Source organism: Carettochelys insculpta, chromosome 9 (genome assembly GCF_033958435.1).
Source record: "Carettochelys insculpta isolate YL-2023 chromosome 9, ASM3395843v1, whole genome shotgun sequence".
Lineage (NCBI taxonomy): Eukaryota > Metazoa > Chordata > Testudines > Carettochelyidae > Carettochelys > Carettochelys insculpta.
Window position 1 is genome coordinate 30,070,576 of NC_134145.1, and position 25,164 is coordinate 30,095,739.

Here is a 25,164-nt window from a genome sequence, read left to right on the forward strand (position 1 = left end):
TCTGAAGCTGAAGCCTGAGTCTTGCTGCCTATGGCTGAAGATCTTGGCTTTCATCTCTGGGCATTAGGGCTTGGATTTTGGCCACAGGCAGCGTGGCTTTGGCTTTGGCTTTGGCCCTGGGCTCCAGCAGTCCTAATGCCAGCACTGGTGACTTCCTTAAAATGGGGTCATGACCAATGTTCCTGCTAATCTTTTCCATCCATGTGTAGAGAAATTTTTGTACACCCATTTTTGTACATATAGTAACAGAGAGAGAAAGCCATGCTAGTCTATATACTATCAAAACAAAAGAGCAGTCAAATAGCACTTTAAAGACTAACAAAATAATTTATTTGGTGCAGCTGCAGAAGCACATAGCTCACAGGGAAGACTGTGGGGTCCCAACCCACGGTCTGAGAATCCCTGAAGTAAGAAGTATATTGGGGGAAAGCACAACCTCTTGTGAGAGCCAGGTAGTAAAGGAGGACAAAGATGCATTCTTCCTTTATGGGGTTACCCTTGTCTATCTACAATCTGGCTACATCTGCATTGTATGCATTCTCCTTCACCATACAATTTAACTACCCTCTGGTCAGCCAGATGATGACTTAAGCTAAACAGTAATTTATTAACAGCATGTAAAAAAACCAGAACATTCTGAGAGGGGAACCTACGAAACAGCACTAGCTGAGTCTTCTTTCAGACATATCTAAGGTATATTTAGTTGCAAGAAAAGAAGACTGAAGTGGAAACCTCATAACAGTCCAACTATATTGAGGGCTGTTTTTAAGAAGACAGTGATCAATTGTCTTCCATGACCACTCAAAGCAGCACAAAAAAAGGAACTGGTGAAGTCTTCAGTGAGGGAGATTTTTTAAAAGATATTAGGAAAAGCTTTCTAATTATAAGGACACTGAAATACTGGAACAGATTACAAAGGATATGTCTACATAGCAGCCTTATTTTGAAATAGGCTATTCTGGAATAATTTATTTTGAAATAACGCTGCTACATGCAAAATGCATTTTGAAATAGCACTTACTATTTCCAAAAAGAGTGTCTCACACACAGAGCCTATTTTGAAATAAAGCCATTGGATGCACTATGGCTTATTTCGAAATAGGCTCTTTTCCCTGTCTTATCAACACCTATTTCGAAATAGTCACTATTCCTTGTAGAATGAGGTTTACCAATTTCTAAAGAAGCCAACTGCTATTTCAAAATTATTTTGAAACAGCAGTAGCGTTGTACTAGGATAGTTATTTAAAAAAAGCATACCCTAAGTGGCTGTGGAATCCCTTGCCATTGGACATTTTTAAAAACTGGCTGGATAAACATCTGTCAGGGATGGGCTAGGTCCTACCTCAGCACAGGGGATGGAACTGAATGAGTAATTCTCAACCTTTGCAGATTACTGTGCTGCTTTCAGAAGCCTGATTTCTCTTGCAGACCCCAGACGTTTCATCTCACTTAAAAATTACTTGCATACAAAATCAGACATGGAAGACAAAAGTGACTCAGCTCACTAGTGCTGGAAAATTGCTAACTTTCACATTTTACCACTGGAATATAAAGATTGTACTTACCTTTCAGTTTGGTACGTAAAGCAGTATAGAGAAGTCATTGTCTGTAGGGTAGCTTAGCGCGTAATGACTTCACTTGTGCTTTTGATGTAGTGCTGTTGTAAAGCTAGGCAAATATCTAGAAGAGTTGATGCACCCCTAGAAGTCACTTTATGTACCCCAGGTTGCAGGCTCCCTGGACATGGGCAGGGGGGAAGTAAAGGGGGCTGTTGCCCCAGGGCCCAGCAATTCTAAGGCCCCCTTTCAATTGCTGCCGGAGTGCAGAGTGCTCTGCGGTGTTCTGAGGGCTGTGGTCCAGGTGGCACTGAGCACTGGCTGCCCCAGCCCTGCCTCTTCCACCCAAGGCCCTGCCCCCTTCTGGGGACATGGAGCTGCGCCCCCCTCACCCCCTTGCCGACACTTGACCCTGGAGCTCATGGAGGCTGTTGGCCCCATTGCCAGGTTGAGAGCCACTGGAATAGGTGACCTCTCAAGGTCCCACCCAGCCCTACATTTATGTGATCCCATATCAAGCTACATTCTGTACTAACACAATAGATTTACACCAGTGCTGAACTGGGACTACATACCTTAATTATATTATGTGTGGAAAATACAGCACCTAACAGCAAAATCAAAATGACTTGCAGGGAATAAATTGGCAAACTGATCTGTTGCAAACTAAAGTTCTGAATGCTTAAGACTGGATTTATGTTATTAACAACACAAATGTTCAAACTCTAACGATGGAAGAGTAATCTTGAGAAATTATTTTATCAGAATGATCAGGTAGTTCATTACCATAAAGTTAGATTTAAATAAAGAACTCAAAATACCTTAGTTTTGAAATTTATCATAAGGATTCTGGAAACAGAGACAATATGTAAATATGTCAATGATGTTTATACAAAAGTTAAAAGAAGTACTCACTCTCAGCCCAGGAAACCCAGGAGGCCCAACACCACCAACAATTCCCTTTAATAAAAAGAGCAACTGTGGATCAGAACTTTAATTTTTAATACACTCCAGAGGTAAGTAAGATAATTAAAGGTTCTCTGAAAACAAAAAAAAAAAAAATTGAAATTTTGACCTCATTCTGACTTATAAACAGGGCCTGAAAGTTGATTAATTAACATTGTGCCTGAACAATGTATGTGCTAAAAGCCGCTTTATTAAGATAAGTAATAAACATGGTGTGAGACATGAAATTCCACCCTCATAACTAGTGAAGTTGGACTTGACATTCCTGCTATTTTAAGGCCAAAAAACAAGAGGGGGATGAGGCGAGCGGAAAACAATAATTTGGGGAGGTGAAGAAACACCACTTGTCAGGCTTTTTTTATCATTAGCAAGCCAAAAAACTCCAAGCTCCATTTAAAAATGAATTTCTTTGCAGACTACCTGGAAAGGCAATGCCCTCTTTAAGGGCAATTGATTAGGTATCTCTGAAACAGATTCAAATTTCAGTGCACATCTGAAGTGAGCAGACAGGTCAGTACAATTATTCCTTAGTTTGCAAGTGGAGAATATTTTTAATATGTTTCAGAAAATAAATTACTACAAACTTTTTAAAATAACTTTAACAAGCAACTGTCTCATTCATGTCCAAATTAAACTCCGAGGCTGCAGCCTCAAAGACTTCAATGTTTATACGAAGAGGGTAATTCTCTCCCATTAGCCACCCGGGCCTGCCAGGCTCAGACTCTCTGTGCAGCTTAATTATGTCCTGTGGCACCTTATAGACTATGGATATTTTGGAACATAAGCTTTTCTGGGCAAAAGTGGGTCTTTGCCAAAAAAGCTTATGCTCCAAAATATCTGCTAATCGATAAGGTGCCACAGGACTTCTTGGGCTTGTCTACACTACCACCTTCCTCCGAAGGAAGGATGCAAGGAGGGTGTTGGGAGTTTACTAATGAAGTGCTGCAGTACATACGCAACACTTCATTAAGCAAATTCCCTCCCGTGGCAACTTCAAAGTTTTATAAACTTTTAAACTTTGAAGTACCGGCACGCGTCTAGCCGTGGCTCACACACCAGTGCTTCGAAGTGCTGGGGCAACTTTGAAGTTCCTTTACTCCTCAATTGTACTTAAAGGAGTAAAGGGACTTCGAAGTACCAGTAGGTGAGCTGCAGCTTAAAACTTCAAAGTTGCTGCGGGGGGGAATTTGCTTAATGAAGTGCTGCCTGTGCACAGCAGCACTTCATTAGTAAACTCCCAACACCCTAATTACCACCCTTCCTTCGAAGGAAGGTGGTAGTGTAGACAAGCCCCTTGTTTTTGAAGATACAGACTAACTCGGCCACCCCTCCACTATTTAATTATCATATGACCATCCAAGTGATGAAAATTATACCAGGAGCACAGTGCATCCCTCCATGTTTGAGGTGACGTGTATGGAAGCAAATCCGGGCCCACTGTGCAGTTATTGTTCAGGCTCTCTGGCTGTCAGACCACAAGATCAGAAGGCAACTTCCTCCTTCTCCGCCAGCCCCCCAGCCTCCGACTCCTCTGCTGTACCAGCTGGGAGGGCTCTGTTCTGCAGTGGGGTGTGGTTTGGGAATGTATGATACACATGACTAAGGGCTAGGGAGGGAAATAGGAAAAGAGGTACAGATCCCATTAAACAGGAGGAGGCCAGGATGTGGAGGTGTGTAATTTGTCCCAGCCAGATTTGAGGTAACAGGGAGACTTCCTGAGTCCCCAGAGAACTCTAGCTCTTCTCATCAGAGAACTCCCATTCAGTAGGCAGTAGCTCCTGCTCCACATCATGAGCACTGGAGTATGGTTAGTAAATATCATATTAGCTTTGCAACCTGACCTCTACCCTCCCGCAGCTGCAGGGTTGGCACCTTGCCTGAATCAACCCTGAAGGGTGGTGGTTTTGCTGGCTATTTGAGGAGGCTATGATAGCAGCAGCTGGCGTGGCAGATTAGGAGGAATTCATTTTCAAATGTGCTGTGCTAAAAAGCAGTTCTTTGTCATGCTGAAGACTGTAATTTAGAACTTAGACTCTGCAAGTTTGTCTCTGGTAAAGTGTTGCTCTTCCCCTTCAGTTCTGCTTTGGAGAGGGGAGAGGAGAGGAATGAACTGACTTTTATGTATAATTTGTACAGCAGTTAGTTACACTAATAAACCCTTTGAGTTCTTCCAAAATGAAAAGTGCCACAGAAGTGAAAGATATTATATTACCCAGCCCCTTGGTCAGCTTCCCTCCTGAGACTAGAAATGCCAAAAACATTTACTGCATGTCAAAATCCCGTTGCCGCCTGGGGCTGCTGTGGGGCCTAGGGGCACCAGTTTAAGAGCATTGTGTAGGGCTCCATAAATCTGAAGGACATCTCAGTTCACCCAGTTCCCCGCCCTCCACTGTGGTTAGTGCCTAGAAACTGCTCTAAGTGCCCATCCTTCCCAAGGGAGCATCCATCAGCTGAGAACAGCTGCAGTTTGGCCATCCCTCCTCCCTGTTCATTGTGTCAGGGATCATGGGAAGGGTGATGGATGGGCCAGTAACACAGTTTTACATCCATGGGGTGGGGAGGTTCAACCAAGAACCAACAGGGAGGAGGCTGCGGTGAGCATCAACTAAGAGCAGAGAAACAGAGAGAAGATGCTTTGAAATCAGCACAGAAACTGGCCTTCTGTATTGTGTTTGGGGTTTCCTTTTTGACAGGTTTGCTCAATGACATATTTTAATACCATCATTTTGTAAATTGCAAAGTCACACACATGGTTTGACACTTACAGGACTCCCATCTGCACCTGGTGGGCCTCTGTTACCAAAGTCACCTGGGAAACCCTGGCAACAAGAGAAGAGGTAGTACTTTTATTATTCTAGCACACACCATATATTATGCTTCATGCTACACTTGCAAGAAATTTGGCAAGAACAAATGACTTGCCCTTTATTATCCAAAGCTGGGAGGTCCTGAAAAATGCAAATATATCCACTGCATTTCCAGGTGATTTGAATGCTTAATTCCCACAGGTTCCTTTCAACCCCCTCAGCTCAAATTGCCCAATGGTATTAAAAAGTAAGATGATATCAGCAAGGTGGGAGAAACATAAATCACTTCAGCTGCAGAATTCAAAACACACTTCGTTATCTTACTCCAACATCCCATCCAAGAAGGATGCAAGAAGATTTTTGACTTTTAAGAATATGAAACATGTGAATTTATTATTATGCAAGTACCCAGTGGAATGTTTGTTGGGGTCTTCTGATGCCCAGTTCCACGCCTTCACCACAAGATTACATTTCCCTCATGCTGCACACCATTTTCTTAATGTTTTTTTTTTAAATATCTGTGGATGAAGACTCAATATGACAAATGTGTATTTAAAAAAGAAGGGACACAGCGCTGCTCAAAACTAAACCTTCATTTTCTAACTATTCTGGGTTCAGAGTTATCCTTGCCAATGTAGAGAGCTGCATACTTGTCTTGCTGAATCTGCAGCTAGAGACTGAAACAACAGCACCAAATGAGGCAACAGCATGGGGTAAGACCAGGAAGAGGTTCCCACCTCTTCCTCTCCAGTTAAAGCCATTGCACACCTGCTTGGTGTTTAGCACTTTGATTATTCCTAGGAGGCAGAGGGGGTGTTGCAGCCGCCTTCCCCACCAGCAGAACTGGCCTGCTCCCTCCCCACACGGCCTCCAACAACCAGCCTCCTCCTCAGCCCCTGCCAGAACTAGCGGGGCTCCCTTTGCATCAAGTAATTTGAAACTGAAATAGAGGGAGAGAAGACAAGGAAGACGAGCCTCCTCCAATCCAGGCCCTGCAGACCTGCAACTCAGGTTGCTCCTCTCCTGCTTCCCCTTTAGTTTCCCTGCTCCTTGCCCTGCTCCTGTCCCCCACAGCTCCAGAGCACAGTGCCCCCTCCTCAGAGTGGCCACCCCTTTTGCTGGTGGGGAGAGCGTGCAGGTGCTGGGGTTGCACAGGGTACTAGGACTGGTAAGCATGGCCCTGGTTGGAGGGAAGGTGTGTAGCAGAGAACTACGCACAGCATTGCTAGGATCAATCTGATTTAACACGTTTCTTCATAATCTAGAAGAGTGGGTAAAACAAAACATCAATGAAATTTGCAGATGATACTAAATGGGAAGGAGATTCTGTATGAACCACCACCCCAATATAGCTAGTATGGGAGCAAAATATCTTGCAAGCACCAGGGCTGTAAGAGAGGCAGGAATGATCTTGGACACGTGAGTGCGTGAAACAGCTGTAAAAGTCTAATACGTTTTTCTTCCTATGTTTGCCAAGGCATCCTAGAGGTAGGGCCCATTTAAAAGGACAGGTGGTATTTGCTAGCACAGTAATTTTAGACTGTACTAGACGGCACAGTTTGCTATATTTTGTTTCCATGCTCATGGGTGTTTTGGCCAATGGATTAACTCCATTTATAGACTTACAGATTGTCTGTCCACAATCGCTCTGATCCAGTTCTAATGTCCTTAATGCATTCTCATAGGGTTTGTCTTGTTTACACCGCAATTGCAGTCACATGATTACATTAACTTGACTTACTTGAGCTAACACAATTGTCAGCTCTAGGAGAGCTATTTCACACAAGTTTGCTCCAGAAGATAAGCATTTGTTCCTGGTCATGGTCCACCCTAGATATTTTCAAGGTTATAGGTGTCTCTTGTTGACCTCCCTTAGTGGAGACAGCACAGAAGATTGAATTAAGGTACCTCGATTTTAGCTACATAATTAATATAGCTAGATTTGTGCATCTTAATTTGACCTTCTGCTGTAGTGTAGACCTGCCTTAAGTTACTAACCTTTCACCTTCAATAGGCCGTGCTCCTACCTGCCTCAGGTTACACATACCATTGGTTTAACCCTTTCAACCTTCCTTCATTAGGTTGTCCAGCTAGTGACTGAGCAGAGATAAGTACCTTTCGTTAAAAGCTGGGACGGGGAGAAGCAGGTACCTAATGGGATAAACAGGGATGACGGGCCAGGAACTGAAAGGCACCTTAACAGCTGCAATGGAGGGGTGGAAGGTTTGCCCTCTAACACAAAATAGCTTTAGGATTTATCTGATGTATTTTTCTTTAATCAAAACTATTAATTTTTTACCTTGGTGTCATAAGAACTGGAGTTCAACTGCATAATTAGGGAAAAGTATCTCATATAACTCTTCTCTCTTCCACAACCATTGAATTAGAGTTGTCCCCATTAGTTTTGTTTTGTCTTGTATCATCTGATTTGATCTCATTTACTTACATTCTGTCTTGTTCTTTTCTCCAGCTGAGGGTCCTGACCCAAAAGGAAGTTGCAGGCAGTTCACAAGATTATTTTAGGAAGAGTCATAGTATTGCCACCCTCTTTCTGCATTGCTGCCTTTGGAGCTCGGTAGTCAGAGAGCTGTGGCTGCCGACAGAGGGCCCAGCTCTGCAGACAGCAGCACAGAGGGAAGGGTCGCAACACCATACCCATCCGTCTATACTTCTGGGCTGCACCTGATGGGAGCACCAGCAACACCACAGAATTAAGGGTAACAGTACTGCAGCCTCTCAGACAACAACCTTGTGACCCTCTCCCCAAACTTTATGTGTTAGGACCCTTATAAACAAAACACCATTTTAGATTTAAATAGCTGAAATCATGAAATTCATAATTTTTAAAATCCAACCATGAAATTGACCAAAATGAACCATGAATTTGGTAGGACCCTAGATATTACAAATACTGACAACTATTCACCTGATCTGCTAAATGGTAGGATTTTGAATCCTAATGAGATGATTTTCATGAAAGATGGTTGCTACAGTATATTAAATGCTATCTAGACAGTAAACTATAAGTAAGCTATACTAAAAATTCAAAGATCCTAATCACCACCTCCCAAATCTTAGTCCACTTCCCAAAATGAGATCATATTTGAGATCCGACTTTTCAAAATCAATGGTACAATATGGCCATTCTTTCCCCCTCATTATTATTGATGGAAGAATTGCACACATAGGAGTCTTGCATTTTTTAATCGAACGGCTAGGACTCATCTCTCTGACACTGGGAACTCCACAGGCAAGATTCTTTTGGTAAGAGCATCCTGCTCCAACCTTTTAAGATACTCACCCTGAGATCATTGTGCTGGACTTAGGGCAAGAGGCATTCTATGGTCCTGATCCATAAAGTACCTAGAGCCAAGTGCCTGGTGATGTGCTTTGGGGGTTTTAACCCAATAGGTGCTTTAGAGATGAGAGCTAAGGTCTTGGAACTGATTTCAGTATCAAGGAATAGATGCAACAGTAAGTGGAAAGCCAATGGTATGTGCAGAGCAGAGCACTGGCCAGATGTGCCTTCATTGATCTCTGCTAATTACACAGCAGATTGCCATGTGTTAAACTGCATTAAAATGGATCTTTACGGTTAAGAGTCCTCTCTACAGAGGGATGGGAGCAGCTGTGACTAGCTGGAGATGGGAAATAAACTTCTCACCACTTCTGCTACTTGTCATACTATCTTAAGAACCAGAGGTCAGGTGTCTTCAGTTGAAGATGAGATTATAATTCCAGACAGTTTTTTTTCAAACTTCCCTCTGAGCATCATCTCATTTTTACACAGACTGGGCGTGAACCATCTGCTTTTTTTTTTTTACCTAAATGCTCTATCTTCTCAGAAAAGCCAGCTCAATACTCGTGGCTAACCAAAGACACTTATTATGAGGTACCACATGCATACTGACAGAATGGACCTACTAGTGTACAGTTTTGGGATGCACAAAGTATTATATGATTCCAGTGAGAAATGGGCAGCAACAAGGTAGACAAAGAACAGAATACGCTATCCTGTTAGCTGATTATTTTAATAAATTTCACGTTTTCTGATTCATAAGCATTAAAAACTTAAACAAGGTGCTCTATTTTAAGATTTTCAGGATTTTTTAGCATTTTTTGTGATGAGCTCAAAATTCACATGTTTTAGAAGCTGGTCAACATTTTCCATTGCTTTGTAATAACCATGCACCAAACAAAAATGTCCATCAACAGAGCCATGTATCTCTCCCTCTGCAGCATTTTAAGTCTAGACAGCAAAAATCTTAAAGTACAACCATGTGGCAGAAAACAAAGAACTTGGCACACAGCAGATCATGCAACAGCTCCCTGACCTATCAGAAATACAGTAAGCTTTAGGAAGATATGCCTAGCAGATTTACATCTGCTCTCAGATGCAGAAATAACATCATATGAAGTCAGGAATAGCTTTAACTTGCCAACATTTGCTTTCTACTATTTTTTCCATAAACATCTGAAATTATTTGAACCCACAACTGACTTATATTTAGTTCAACACCTGAATCATGTTCCTCATAAAATCTGGAATAATAAATCTGTGTTGCATTTGCATTAATTTTATTTTAAACTCTCTTTGCTTTTTCTGGGACCTTTTAACCCTTTGGTAGCTGCACTGACAGTTCTAATGGCTGAACTGGTTATCGGGGTAGGAACTTCTATTTTAACTGAACACTACTAAGTTTATACAACAAGTTGTCATTTTTCAGTACTGTGAGGCATGTGCTTTAAACAATAACAAAATTATTTGTGAATAAAACAACACCAACATTTTCAGCCACTTAAAATTATGTGCTGATTAACATTACTCATTAAAATTAACAGCAAAATAGTAACTCATATTAGTAACCTTACCGGTCTCCCCTTAAGACCCCTTTTTCCTTGTAGTCCTGGAATACCCTGAAAAAAAAGAAAGAAAAAGATTAGAAGCTACTGAATCTAGATTTTTAGAAAATAATTTAAATTACATACTATTCACATGCACATTTGATTGTAAAAGGCAGTCCAAAAAGAATCATCACAAAAAATAAACATTGTACCTACTTCTTATAAGGAAGTGAGGAGAATAGAATGGAGAAATGCAATGTGTCATCTCTTCACTCCAGGTATATTAGCCCTAATTAGCCTTAGGTATATTGGCCCTAAATGTTGAGAAGGACCTGCTCTGGCCATCTTAAAAGTCAATAGAAAAACTTTCCTTCATTTCAACATTAGCAAGATTTGGTTCAAAATCAAAGTTATGGGTTTTCATATTGTCAAGGGTATTTTTATCTTAAATGCATGCCACGCAATTCAGAAAGATGATTTCTGTGTGGACTGATATTACTCTTGGAGGAAACTTTCATTGCTCATAGCAACAAGAACAGGCTCCCAATTCCAGAAATTTCAGATGAAATCCAGATTTATTAATCTTGGTGCTATTCTGATTTTGTTCACTAGATTGATTCTAATCAGTATAACTTTATGATTTAATAGGATGACATTAGTATTCCCACTCTGACAAGCCTTGATACCATTTTAAAAAAAAAATTACATAAATAATATATCTTATTTAAGTTTGTCTTGATCTCATTCTCAGATATGTTAGAATCCAGTGTGTTCTATTAATGTACTTGTGTAAAAGTGAAATAAATGTTTCATTAAACCTACTCTTTCTCCTTCAGGTCCTGGCTGTCCTGCCTCCCCTGGAGGTCCAATGAAACCCTTAAAACAAATAAAGAATTCTTTCATTTTTCATTAAAAAGCTGCATCTCAAATACAGTGTTAGATACAGATTTACCACACATTTATATATGCACATGGTTTGAGATTCCCGGTGAAATTCTGGCACAGTGGAAGCCAATGACAAAACTCCCAGGCTGGGTCTACACTTACCTTGAATATCAACAGCTGCTACACAATTTTAGGTATGCCAATTGTGTACCAGGAATCGATTTTGTAGCCATCGATATTTGTCCCTGTCCTCACTGCAGAATGATGACATGAGCACTCTTCCCGTTAGCATTCCCTAATCCTTGTGACTCACAAGGAGTTCCAGGGTTGACACTGACCCCAGAACATGCTGTTTTGCTCATGCACAAAACGGCACCCCAGAAGAGTGAACCTAAATATTCAATCTTCCACAACAAGTATAGACCCAGCCCCAGTGATTTCAATGTAGTCAGGATTTCACTCTCCAAATGCAGCTGATAGTCACAATCATCCACCATTGCAGAGGTAACATACACATTATCATACTAGGCAAAGAATTCCCAAAGGATATCCTTGTGTATCAGAATACTGCAACAAGAGAAAATTAAAAAACAAGATTTTAAAACAACAATATTGCTACCTGTAAGTCAAAAAGGAATTAAGTCTATTTTTGTGACTCAGTTTGCGAGATTTCTACTACAAAAGGAATTGTTCTGCAAATTTATCTTATCACAGCTGGATTGTTTTCACTAAAAAGTGACTAAGACATCTTCTCCCTCTCCGCTTAAGTAGATGGGGAAAACTGTCTACCCCATTAAAAAGCCAGCAAGACATGCTCTCTGTAAGCATAAGCTGAATTGTAACTGTATCATGCCATGCTTTCATTCTATGTATAGAGTGTGGCTACCCGAGGGCAAATCAACCCCCAGGCTAGAAGCTGCAAATTCCAGCTCCACAAGGCACCCTACACTAGCTCTCTTTGAACTTGTCCACCAAAACAGAAGTGTAGCTGCAGTGGTGCAAGGGGTGGGAGGGGCTAGCTGCCTAGGACCTCAAACAGGATTTTATTCCAGGCAGCTGACCTCTCTCATTGCTTGCACCACTGTGGCTACATTGCTATTTTTAGCAAAGCTAGTGCAAGTATGTCGCCTCAGGCCAGAAATTACACCTTCCGGCTTCAGTATGAATATATGGTGAAAAGTAACTTCTTTTTCTAGCATCAAAATCTGAAAATCCACAGCTAAATAGAACGTTGTATGATTTTTAAATGTTATGGTAGATATAACTGAATTTTATTTTAGAAATAAGATTAAGGGAGTAGTCAAAGTAGTAACTATTGTGACAGGACACCTGCTACCCACTGGCTAACAGAGAAGTTATAGCCCTGTGTTTTGTTCTTGAAATAGCCAATTAATTTCCACTTAAATAAATAAAAATAAAATATTAAGGAAGTAAAAACATTAAACTGAAGACATTCTCACATGAAATTCGCACTTTGGAGTTTTTGAAACTTTTGCCTTCTATGACTGATTTAGGAGACAATTCTACTTTTCAACAATACAGTGAACATCAGCAGAAGCCACACAAAAAGCCTAATTAAATAAACAATTCATAGTACTGTCTGAAGAATAATGAAAAGTGATAAAAGGCAACAAAATGTTTCTCACACATAAGATTATTATAATTCTCCACTGAGCAAAATTATTTTATCATTATATTACACTTTAAAAACCCACTTCCTAAATGTAGTAACCATTTAATTCCTGTCTCCTAAGATTTGGAAATTAATACCATAGCCTGAGAAATTTTAATCTCCTTTCAAATCTTTAGTGTTTTTTATGAGCTATAGTCCATTATATTATTTCTAAAGCTCAGTTTCACATTTTCACAGTTATGCATAGGTGACAGACACATGTACAAATTCAGTTGCAAATTGGCATGAACAAAAGTACAACTGAGTGGATTCCACACCCTGAGGGTCTGAGACAGAATGTGCAAAGGCAAGTGCAGCTTCTAATTACTGGAAAAAAGAATCAGTGTTTTCACATCTAGCTTCATAATCCTTTGAATTAAATTAACTATCTTAACCCATCTATTGTGGATCTGCGATATGGCATCTGCCCACAAAGACCAAAACCGGTCCAGGGAGACTGAGTGGCAGGCAACCTCAGGTTGTGTTGCAGGGTGGTCTGGTAGGGACATGGGTCCAGACAAGTGGTGAAGAACAAACATGTAACAGTAAGCAAAGACATCACCTGAAGAGGGTGCTCCAGAGGCTGGACTGAGCTAATTCCTGAGGGACCACCAGGAGGAGCTGTGCCAGTGAGGCCTGTCTGGTTACAGGATCTTAGGAAGGACAATACTGTTTTTGGTACCCCACACATTTGAGAACAATGCAGCTCTCCTTTCTTTCCCTGCATTGCCTTAAAACCCTTAAATAAGCAGGACCCAGCTTTACCATAGGAGAGTATTTTAACCTTAAGAGCTCAAATTATATTGACATAATCACATGGGTCAATGGCACAAAAACATGTCTCTGCGTCAACATTATAGACAACACTGACAGAAAGGATTCTGAGGAGACACCCTTTGAAATGCGAGATTCTGAGACTGCTCCAGAAATGACATCATAGTAACAATGACAGTACAGTCATAACCGCGGACACAAAGTAATAAGATACTTGCGAGCAACTTAGTGGAAAACGTTGGGATCACCTTTCTGTTGTATAACTGTGAAAGGAATTAATTATAGGTTTATGGAGAACTTTGGTGCAAGAGAAAGGATCTGAGGTTGAGAGTCATGTGGGTGCAATATCTGTGGGTCAGAAGATCTCCACAAACTGAAGAATCACCGCTGTCATCACAGAGTAAAAATTAATTTAAGAAGAGCAAATCTTAGAAATGTTTCAAAAAGCTTTTGCAGATGAAGGCTTTAAATATCTGCAGTAAAAGATCCAAGTACACAGACTCAGCAACATGATGGAGAAATTCTAACTGAAGCTTGATAGCATCATATGGCACATATGCTTCACAGGAACATGTCCAATACTGGAGTTCTATGTATGGATGAGGGTGGAATCAAATGCTTGAGAACTTTCTAGGGTAAAGCTATTACAAACATCAGGTTAACATCATATTCGCATGTGATCCAAGTCTGATGATCTGTTGAGGGCTATGACCTTGAAGGAAATAAAATCGAAGGGTAAACAACCCTTTTTTCACTTTTATCCTTGAAACTTTACTCACTGGAATAGTCCAAGCAAAGCTCTAATTTTAAAGAGCTCATATTTGTACCCCTCATCTAGGCTACAAAAGATATCAACTGAAATATTTTAGGATTTAGCAGAGAGTTACTCTCATATTCTTTATGTGACAAGATTGTTTCCCTTCATCAACCTCTGTCACAGTTGTAGATTACAAATGCCAGATCTGCCTCCACTCCAGACAGTTTCTATTACAGGAATAATGCTCCAGGCCTCTTCCCCTCCACACTCCCCCCCACCACACACACACGCTCTCAGGGCTCTTTGCCTTGATTTTCATGTCTGTATATGTTCCAAGGAAGAGCAGCAAGATGAGATTATTCTATATTGCTGTAGGCATGAAAAAGAAATAAATCCTCAACTTTTTAATGAAATACAATTCTGCAATGGAGTGATTCAGTGGCTGTGCAACTGGCAAGCCTATGAAATCTCTCGCGTCTCTTACATACTCTATGTGTAAGCATGCAGTCATGCACGCTGTAATGCTTACAAATGTTACTTACTCTTACACCTTTAGGACCTGGGTTACCTTCTGGTCCAGCTAAACCCTAGTAGAAGAGAAAGACATGTTTTTTACTTTACTTAAAATAAACGGAAATACTAAATTCAAAAGGAGTATAACAATAATTTATAATTTCCAAACTGGTAATTCAGTTTTCACAATGACAGGTAATATGTGAACCTCTAGACCAAGATCGCAACTTCCTTTACATTAAAGGTATTTATTTTTGGGAAGTTCTTCCCAATCCAGCTGAAATCATCTACCCATTTGTGAAGTTGGTGTTAAAATAACTTGATGGAACTTATCATAAGCTTTTATATTGGAATGTAGTTCCAGTCATTTTCCAGCCAACATTGGAACAGTTTATTTCAAATACCCAAAGCATTTTGTAGTTTTAAATGTTGGCATGCTGGCATCCAGTCACTTTCCTAAATTATTTAATAATGCTTTTTTCAAATATAGCCAGTGTAAGGTTGGTTTAGTAAAATAATTTAGAGATCATGGGTCAAATTCAGTCCCTCAAACAGGCACAATTCCATTAAAGTTAGGAGACCAATACAAGCACTGAATGTAGCTCATATAGTTTAAATATTAGTTAACATGACTGACATTTCCTCTTACTGCATCAACGACATATACTGAATTATCTCTCTCTCCCAGGCACATAAAAACCAATACTACGAATGGCTTGTGCTGATAGCATTTTCATTGGTATTGTCTCTGTCAATGAATTGAATGAAAAAAGCTCTTTAACTTACTCTTTCCCCATATATGTATTAAAGAAATAAACAGTTTAATTAGCTTAAGTGGGGAAAAAATTGTGTAGGCAAATAAGTAGAAACTCGAGCAAACTGCTTCCTATTTCTTCTGAATGCTGAACGTTAAAAGGTTGAAACAAATAGGGTACGTCTACACTAGCTGGCTACTTCGAAGTAGCCAGCCCAACGTCAAAATAGCACCCGTCGCGTCTACACGCGCCGGGTGCTATTTCGATGTTGAAATCGACGTTAGACAGTGAGAAGGTGAAGTCAATATTCCCATCCAAGGATGGGAATAGCACCCTACTTCGACATTGAACGTCGAAGTAGGGTGTGTGTAGACGATCCGCGTCCCACTACTTCAAAATTGCGGGGTCCTCCATGGCAGCCATCAGCTGAGGGGTTGAGAGACACTCTCCAGCCCCTGTGGGGCTCTATGGTCGCCACGTGCAGCAGCCTTAAAGGTACCACCGACTCAGATTTCCTGTGGCAGGAAGCTGAGAGCGTGCAGGCAGCAGCACAGGCACGTGCTAGCCCTGCATGCTTCTCACAGGCCCCGATCCCCGCTGCCTTTACCCATGGCCTCCAGCCAGCCCCCCGAGCGACCCCAGGGCTCCCCTCCTGAGGGGACCCAGGCACCGCCAGCAGCCAGGCGGGGGGCCAAAAGGACACGGGGCCCCTCCTGGTCGGAGGCCGAGCTCCGAGACCTGCTGGGGCTCTGGGGTGAGGAGGAGGTGCTCCACACTATGGGGAGCAAGCGGCGGAACGCAGAAGCATTTACCCGACTGGCCGAGGGCCTGGCTGCCCGGGGTCACCCTGCCCGCACTCTGGATCATGTCCGGAGTAAAGTGAAGGAGCTGCAGCAGGGGTACACCCGGGCCCGGGACTCGGCCAGCCAGTCTGGGGCTACCCCCGCCACTTGCCCCTATTACAGGGAGCTCAGGGCCATCCTGGGCCCCCGGGACACCTCCTGCCCCCCGGCCACCCTTGACACCACGGCTGACGAGCCCCAGCAGGCCTTGGAGCCAGAGTTCAGCCCGGAGGCCAGCCCCGCACCCCGGTGCCCACCCGAGGAGCGCTCCCCTCAGGACAGCAGAGGAGGGCTCCTCATTGACCTCCCTTCCCAGAGCACCAGCCGGGCATCCGCCCATCGGGCTTCCCCAGACCGCGTCAATGGATGGTCAGGTACGTACCCCACGGAGCACATACCCATGGGCCACAGAGCAGGGGCACCAGCCACGACCGGGAGCCTCACACACCCCCAGCGGACCCCAACCCGTGAACGCCAGCCACAGTACAGTCCCAGGATGGCAGCACGACCATCAGCGCCCATCAGCACCCATACCCATGGACAGAACTCAGGCTTGACCCCAGGGGCGGGGGGACAATGCCATGGCGACATCCAACAGGGACATCAAACCCACCGACAGGGATGGAGACCCAGCACCCAAGAGAGGGCGGGGAGAACGGGCCATGGGCCAGGGCACTGGACTAACAGCCTTCCCCTCCCTCTCTCCCTCTCTCCAGCTGCAGCATTGGACGCCCCAGGCAGCCAGGCACCGTCCGTTGTCCCCGACAGCCCACCGGAGACCAGCCACCGCCAGTGGCCAGAGACACCCCCAAGGCCAGCAGGATGGTCCCGCCACCGCTGGACTCTTGGGATGGCCCCGGTGGACCCTCAGCTGCTGGCAGCTCCCCGGCGGCAGACGGAGGTGGCAGAGGAAAGACTCCGCTTCGAGCGGGAGGAGTCCGCCCGGCGGTGGGCGGTGTGGGAGGACTTTATGGGGGTTTTCAGGGACATAGCCGGGTTGATCCAGGAGGCCATTGCCTGGCTCCCGCCACCCCACTGCCCCCCGGGCTGCTCCACCCGCCTCGCCGCCTGCTGCCCCACCTACTGCTCCACCCACCTCGCTGCGTGCTGCCCTGCCTGCCACCCCACTGGCCTCACCAGTGGAAAGCTCCACAGAGCCCACTGGGGCTGAAGACTGGCCAGTGGAGGCATCCCAGCCCTACCTGCCGGTCCTCCCAGCCCCCAGCCGGCCATGCTGGGGACTGCGGACACGGGGAGGGGGGGTTGCGAGCCGTACCCGCCGGGGCTCACGCCCCTCTACCCCCACCCCGGACTGATGGGGGCCTGGCGGACAGCTCGGCTATTAGCCCATGTATATAGTTGTCCCCCTCTTTGTATATAGTTGTCCCCCTTTTATAGATTAGTTGCAGTTTCTTTGTTTAATCAAACAAGTTATCCAGTTTAAAAAAAAAGTTTTATTTTCCAAAAAGCGGGAGTTGTGTGATTGTTGGGGGGGTGGCGTGCGGGTGTTGGGGGCGGTGTGCGGGCAGTGCGGGCTGTGTGTGGGGGGGGTCTTCTGGGGAAGGCCAGGGAGGTGCTCATGGGTCTCCCTGATTGAAGTGGCCCCGCAGGGCCTTGCGGACCTGTACCCCCTCATGGCGGGCTTGACGGCTGGGTGCTGTGGCCGGCTGGGGGAAGTCCCTGCCGGCGTCGACCGCCCACCCCTGGACGAAAGCCTCCCTCTTGCTCTCAACGATGTTGTGGAGCGTGCAGCACGCGCCCACAACCTGGGGGATGTTTTGGAGGCAGATGTCCAGTCGGGCAAGGAGGCACCTCCAGCGGCCCTTCAGACGGCCAAATGTTCTCTCCACCACCTGGCAGGCATGGTTCAGGTGGGCATTGAACCGCTCCTGGCTGGTGTTGAGGTGGCCGGTGTACGGGCGCGTGAGCCAGGGCTGGAGGGAGTAGGCCGCGTCCACCACGAGGCAGAGGGGCACGGTGGTGTCCCCCAGAGGGATCTCCCTCTGGGGGATGTAGGTCCCCGCCTCCAGCTGGCAGCACAGGCCTGAGTTCCTAAAAACACGGGCATCGTGTGTGCAGCCGGGCCAGCCCACGTACATGTCCTGGAAGCAGCCCCAGCTGTCCCCCATGGCCTGCAGGACCACGGAGTGGTAGCCCCTGAGGTTGATGTATCTTCCTCCGCTGTGGTCCAGGGCACGGATGGGAATGTGGGTCCCATCCAGGGCCCTGAAGCAGATGGGGAACCCCATGGAGGCAAATCCGGCGACGGCTGCGTCCAGATCCCCGAGCTGGATGACGCTGTGGAGCAACATGGCGTTAAGCGCATGGACCACCTGTGGGAAGGGAACACAGGTGCCCATAAGGCTGTGCAGGGTGCCCTGCGGCCCCTCCCCCAGACCCCCTCCCAGGCACCTCCCCTGGTACCCCATTTGCCCAGCCCATCCCTCCCTGGTATCCCTCCCTTTCCAGCCCCACACCCGACCCCTCCCTGCCCCCTCTGTCCCTCCCTTCCCAAGCCCACAGCCGGCCCCCGCCACCTCCCAGTGGGTGCGTGCCCAGGCCTCCTTACCTCCATGACGACGACCCTGTGGCCTTTCCCACTCCAAACTGGTGTCCCTCGGAGCGATAGCTGTCTGGAGTGGCCAGCTTCCAGACGGCTATTGCGACCCTCTTCTCGACGGGGAGGGCGCGCCGCAGCCGGTTGTCATGGTGCCTCAGTGCTAGGGTGAGCCACTGGCAGAGCTCGAGAAAGGTCTGCTGGCGCATGCGGAAGTTCCAGAGCCACATATCGACGTCCCACTCCCGCATGATGAGCTGCTCCCACCACTTGGAGCTGGTGGGGTAGCTCCAGAGGCGGGGGAGCAGCCAGTGAGGGAGGAAGAGGGGAGCCCAGTGGTCAGGGGTGTCCCCGTCTGCCTCTGGGGTGGGCTCCTCTGGCAGGAGCCACTGGGCGGCCTCCCGTGCAGCACCTAGCAGGGTGCTTGCCCCCCAGATGACTACCTGGAGGGCCTCCGCTTCCTCCTTCTGCTGCTGCTGCAGCTGCTGCTGGGTGTCCATATCTGCTGTGACCTGGTCTGCGAGAGAGTGGCTACTGCTCTGCAGACCTCGTGCTGTGCAGGCCGGGTGTGTCTGGGAGGGGCCCTTTAAAGGAGCGGCTTGCAGCTGCCCTGGAAGGGCTAGTGTGCTCTGTGACCTGGTCCATGGTCTGTCCTGGCCCCTTATTTCGAACGAGGGTGTTTGTGTGTGTAGACACTCAGCATTTCCTTCCAGGGCGGCTCTTTTCGACGTTCCCCGTTGCTACTTCGATGTTGAACGTAGACGTTGCCAACCCTGGAGGACGTGTAGACAATATTCATCCAAGTAGCCTATTTCGATGTTCTTACTTCGAAATAGGCTACTTCAACGTAATGTGCTAGTGTAGACGTAGCCATAGAGAGCAACAATGATTTTCAGAGGGGTGAATAAGATTTATATCCTCTGTAATTTGATAACAAGGTGCATATGCACCAGAGAGATGCACATTTACTGTGTCAAACCCACTCAGGCTACGTCTACACGTGAAGCCTACTTCGAAGTAGCCTATTTCGATGTCTCCACATCGAAATAGGCTGTTTCGATGAATAACGTCTACACGTCCTCCAGGGCTGGCAACGTCGATGTTCAACATCGATGTTGCGCAGCACCACATCGAAATAGGCGCTGTGAGGGAACGTCTACACGCCACAGTAGCACACATCGAAATAAGGGTGCCAGGCACAGCTGCAGACAGGGTCACAGGGCGGACTCAACAGCCAGCCGCTCCCTTAAAGGGCCCCTCCCAGACACACTTGCACTAAACAGCACAAGATACACAGAGCCGACAACGAGTTGCAGACCCTGTGCATGGAGCATGAATCCCCCGCTGCAGCAGCAGCAGCCAGAAACCTTGGGCTAAGGGCTGCTGCACACGGTGACCATAGAGCCCCGCACGGGCTGGAGAGACAGCGTCTCTCAACCCCCCAGCTGATGGCCGCCATGGAGGACCCCACAATTTTGATGTTGTGGGATGCGCAACGACTACACGGTCCCTACTTCGACGTTGAACGTCGACGTAGGGCGCTATTCCCATCCCCTCATGGGGTTAGCGGCTTCGACGTCTCGCCGCCTAACGTCGATGTTAACATCGAAATAGCGCCCAACACGTGTAGCCGTGACGGGAGCTATTTCGAAGTTAGTGCCGCTACTTCGAAGTAGCGTGCACGTGTAGACACGGCTTCAGTGTCCAATATTGAGGGCAAAAAGTTCCATATCACTTCCACATAGGGTGTCCCTGAAAGGAGGCCTGTTTGAAGTATTAGTGATACAACGTCAACCAATGCTGTGATGCCATCAGCAGTTCCAGCAGATTTAGATATGGTACTTTCTGAAGTTGCACCTTTAATTCTACTTGATGGCTGACAGTCCTTTTGAGGGTGACCAGTTTGGCAAAATACCCATTGCCAGTGTGACACTGGACAACGCTTTGAAAATTAATCCCAAAGAGGAGAAGGGAAACATATTTTAACAAATGTTGCAAAAAATGAAAAGGTGCTTATGACAGAAGAACATATAATTCTATTGTATAGTTACTGCACCTGCCTGCCAGGGTAACCACGTGAGCCAGTATTGCCAGCCATTCCTGGAATTCCCTATATTGAAAGAGAAAAGAGTAGTCAGGCTTGGTGCATTTTCACTGATCGGTAACATGAAAGACATTACTTGTAATGCAAGATTTTTTTTTTAAATTTTCTAAGCTGGACAGAAAGCCAACAAAGCCCTTTCCTTACACATAACTAAAATTGGCATGATTACTTCCTGAGAAATGGTATACACATTGCAAAAGCATTTACAGTGGGAGAAGAGGGAGGTAATTGGTCCAAAATGAAGTGAAGTGTAAGGAAAAATAATACTGGTTCATAATGGAAAACTCTTAGATAATGTTTGGCAAGATCAGGTACGCACAATAGGAGATGCCCTCAGGAGACAGGTATTTATGGAACAGACAACCCAAGCAGACAATGATCTTGGCCATATCATTGAGATTTATACTTTTATGGAACAAGTGTACAAATGTAAGGAGAATCTGAGTGTAAATTCTTCCTTTCCCCACCCTTCCCTCACAAATCAAGTCTGAAAGTGTTTTTCCCAACCCCATCATTCCATGTATCTGATTGTTTAAGACATTCCTACTTTTCTGAAATTGGCAAGTTCATGGGTGCTGGGTGATGAAATTCATTGTTCAAGAACTGGACACTTGTTTGGTGAGTAACCTCTACTCAAGCAAAGTCCAGAATGACATGAGACATAGTGAAGCTAGTTAGGATGGGAGTGCAAGTGGAGTGATGACACTTAAACGATACCTAATCCGACCAGTCCTTCAATTCAGGGAGTACTAAGTTAATTAAAAAGTTTCAAATGAATGAACCGGTCCAAGGGGTTGCCAACAGATAAACAGGTTCTCTGATATAATTTTCCAGCCATGATATCACATTTAAGAGAATAAGAAACTCCTGAAACATTTAAAGTGTATTTCACATAATAACAATGAGTAATTAATAACAAACCAGGAGTTACCATCTTGGCCAACTGTTGGTAGTCAGATATAGTATATAAAAGCATAAAAAGGGCAGGAGACACTAGCAATATCTGCAAAGGGCATTGCATTGTTTACTTTGGATGGAAAATATATCATCATTACGTGAAATAAATTAATCCGACAATAACTGAAACATTTAAATACATAGCAAAACTTACCTGTTAACCTCTTCCATAATCTCCTGCCTCTTTTATGCTTTCATATGCTGAATTGCCCTTCCTGTATCTCATACTATGTCGTCATGCTGGACTCCCTTCTGGGAAGTATTGGTAAAATGACAGCTCTCATTGTAAGACAACAGCATCATTCATTGTTAGGAAGTCCCTGAAATACCAACAGCTAAATAAAGAAAGCTTTTGAAAATGTCTTTACATGCTACTGGAGACCCTAATACTGCAAAGGGATCAGCACGTTTTGGTAATGGGAATCCATAATGGAGTACTTGTCAACATAGGCAGAATTGGGGCCTAATTTTGTAAATATTTACTTAGTTACCAAAGGTGTCACAACTGCTGCCTTTTTTCTTGTAAAAGAACTATTTCATTTAATTTTCCTGCACAGCGTAGTAAATTTAAATGCTGAAACATGATTTCATTAGTCATCTATTGAGTTAAAACAGGTAATTGTATATGCAGGGCGCCAAATTTTCCTTGCTTAGATCCTGTTCCTGCAGACACATATATAAAGTTAATAGTCCCACCGACCAGGTCTGAGGCATTACACACATGCACAAATTTACTCTTTACAATGGGAGACTTTACAATGTTTGCAATGGTCTATTCAAACGAGTATAATTTGGTTCACTTCTGGTGGTGTAAATTTAGAGGTGACACCAGCTTTTTCTTGGGTGAGGAATGGATTGCAAGGTGGATTAGATAGAAAACTGGGGGAGTGAGGCTGGTCAGAACTGCAGAAGAAAGGGTAGGAATGTCATACCATGCCACCCATAATTCTGTGCCACTACTGGCTATGGCATTGCCTTCAGAGTTGAGTGCCAGCAGCTGCACTCTCCAGTCACCCAGCTTGGACAGCAGTGCTGCCACCAGCAGCAGCAGCAGCGAAGTACCACCATGCATCTATTACTTCTGCATAACATTTGATCTTTGCACAGAGAGACCTGGATGTGGTAGGACTAAGGCAAATTTTGGGCTTGCTATAGTCCTCACAACATGCCCCTGCCACCGTGTTGCCCCACTATAAACTAGCCTAAGGAATAATAGTAACTATTGTGGGAAGTATAGGCAAATTAAACTGTTTTTCCTCAAATGTATTGGAAGGTAGCAACAACTCACATTAAGATGGAGGCTTTAATTTGCTTTACTGGTTCAAAATCCTTCCTTCATGATTCTCATAATTGCAAATCCAATGTTATTAAGTTCCTGAATTCCATGTTATAAAAGGAAAGGTTCTGTCACTTTTCAAAACCTAGCCTCAATAATTCTAAAGTCATTTTAGAGCCACACACCTAAAAAGTCACATTCAATGACACAGTCAAATCTATTTTCAGAATTCTTCATCTGTGTTCTCTGTAATACCCAAATGTGCTTATTTCCAAAGCCCTACATGAAATCTGAAAAAAAGAGAGGGAACTGCTATGTCTGGATCTGCCCACTCTAAACTAAGAGGTCAACTGTACTCTGCCTCCACCAGTTATCCAGAGCATCCTCCATTGGATAGGGAAACCATTAAAACCATTACTGGGAATGAAGCCTTGAAAGGACATGCATCTGCATCCCAAACACCTCTGAGAATCCACCAAAGAGAGCTGTAAAGAAGATGCAAAAACTTCTCCATTGTTTCGCTGTGCTCCCTACAAACCCCCTCACTGGGCATTCCCTGGGTAGCCACTGGTAAATGAAGTCCTGATATTTCAACTTTCCAGTGCCCAGAAGCTGAGCATATAGGCCTGGCTTCCAGGACTGAGGTTCACAACAAGATCAGCCAATTGAGACAAACTCTGCTTAGGGAAACTTGTGTGATTTTCCTGCCCCTGTACCCACTCTTGCAGTGTATCTGTTAGAGAAGCTGATTTGGCTCAATGTTCCTGGACCTCAAAGCCCTTAGGAGGTTCATTCTTCATGACAAATAGGAAGAAAAAGAAGGAGGTGCTCATGGCCAAAGATATTAACAAAGAGGAAAATTGTGGTACAGGTGCTGGAGGAAGCAAAGCCCCTTGGGATTCTCTACTGATCAGCTCCTCCACAAAAGCCACTATTAAGATTTGGAAAGGGGGATGAGCGAGATAACATGTTAGAATGTCACTTTCTTTCCCTCCACCTCTGGCACGCTTCTCAGCTAATTTTGTTTAAATGAACCAAATCCATACAGCAGAGTTGTAGATTGTCCAACCCTTCCATTCATAGTCACATGAGTGAGACACATTAACAGTAGACCAGAATTTCCTTTATGAAATACATGCAGCTGGTTTGGGTGAGGAAAAATAATCCCAGGCATTCCAAGTCCTGAACAAGATGGCTCTCTCTCTTGCTTTCCATGATTTCTTTCATCCTCTGCACATATATGGGAGGATGAATATGCCCTGAATGGGTTGATCTACCATGGAACCAGGATCCATGGTCCCCTAATGCCTGAAACACTTTTGAGGTCTATGGATAATTTTGGCTGAACAACAAAACAAAAAGCAGTCAAGTAGCGCTTTAAAGACTAGCAAAATAATTTATTAGCTGAGCTTTCGTGGGACAGACCCACTTCTTCAGACCATAGCCAGACCAGAACAGACTCAATATTTAAGGCACAGAGAACTAAAAAGAGTAATCAATGAGGACAAACCAGAAAAAAAAATGATCAAGGTAAGCAAATCAGAGAATGGAGGGGTGGGAGAGGAAGGTCAAGAATTAGATTAAGCCAAGTATGCAGATGAGCCCCTGTAGTGACTCAGAAAGTTTGGCTGAATAAGTGCAGATCATGACAAAATACCCAAAGGCTGTGTCTAGACTAGCCCCAAACTTCAAAGGGGGCATGGTAACTAGGGTGTCGGGAGATTACTAATGACTAAATCTCACCCATGGCAACTTCAAAGTGCTGGCTTGCGTGTAGCCGTGGGTCAGTCATGGATACTTTGAAATACCTGCGCCACTTCAAAGTCCCTTTACTCCTCAAAATTTTGAGGAGTAAAGGGACTTCGAAGTGGCACGGGCACTTCAAAGTACCCACAGCT

General features: G+C 44.7%; 1 protein-coding gene across 1 annotated transcript in view; it reads right to left on the minus strand.

Annotated features, from left to right (window-relative positions):
* COL24A1 (collagen type XXIV alpha 1 chain) overlaps positions 1–25,164 on the minus strand; it is a 232,914-nt gene that overhangs the window by 140,872 nt on the left and 66,878 nt on the right. Inside the window, exons 8-12 of the mRNA XM_075003270.1 lie at positions 14,805–14,849; positions 10,997–11,050; positions 10,202–10,246; positions 5,288–5,341; positions 2,472–2,516 (exon numbers count right to left, since the gene is read on the minus strand). Coding sequence (XP_074859371.1) covers positions 2,472–2,516; positions 5,288–5,341; positions 10,202–10,246; positions 10,997–11,050; positions 14,805–14,849 — 243 coding nt within the window. The remainder of the gene's footprint in view (positions 1–2,471; positions 2,517–5,287; positions 5,342–10,201; positions 10,247–10,996; positions 11,051–14,804; positions 14,850–25,164) is intronic.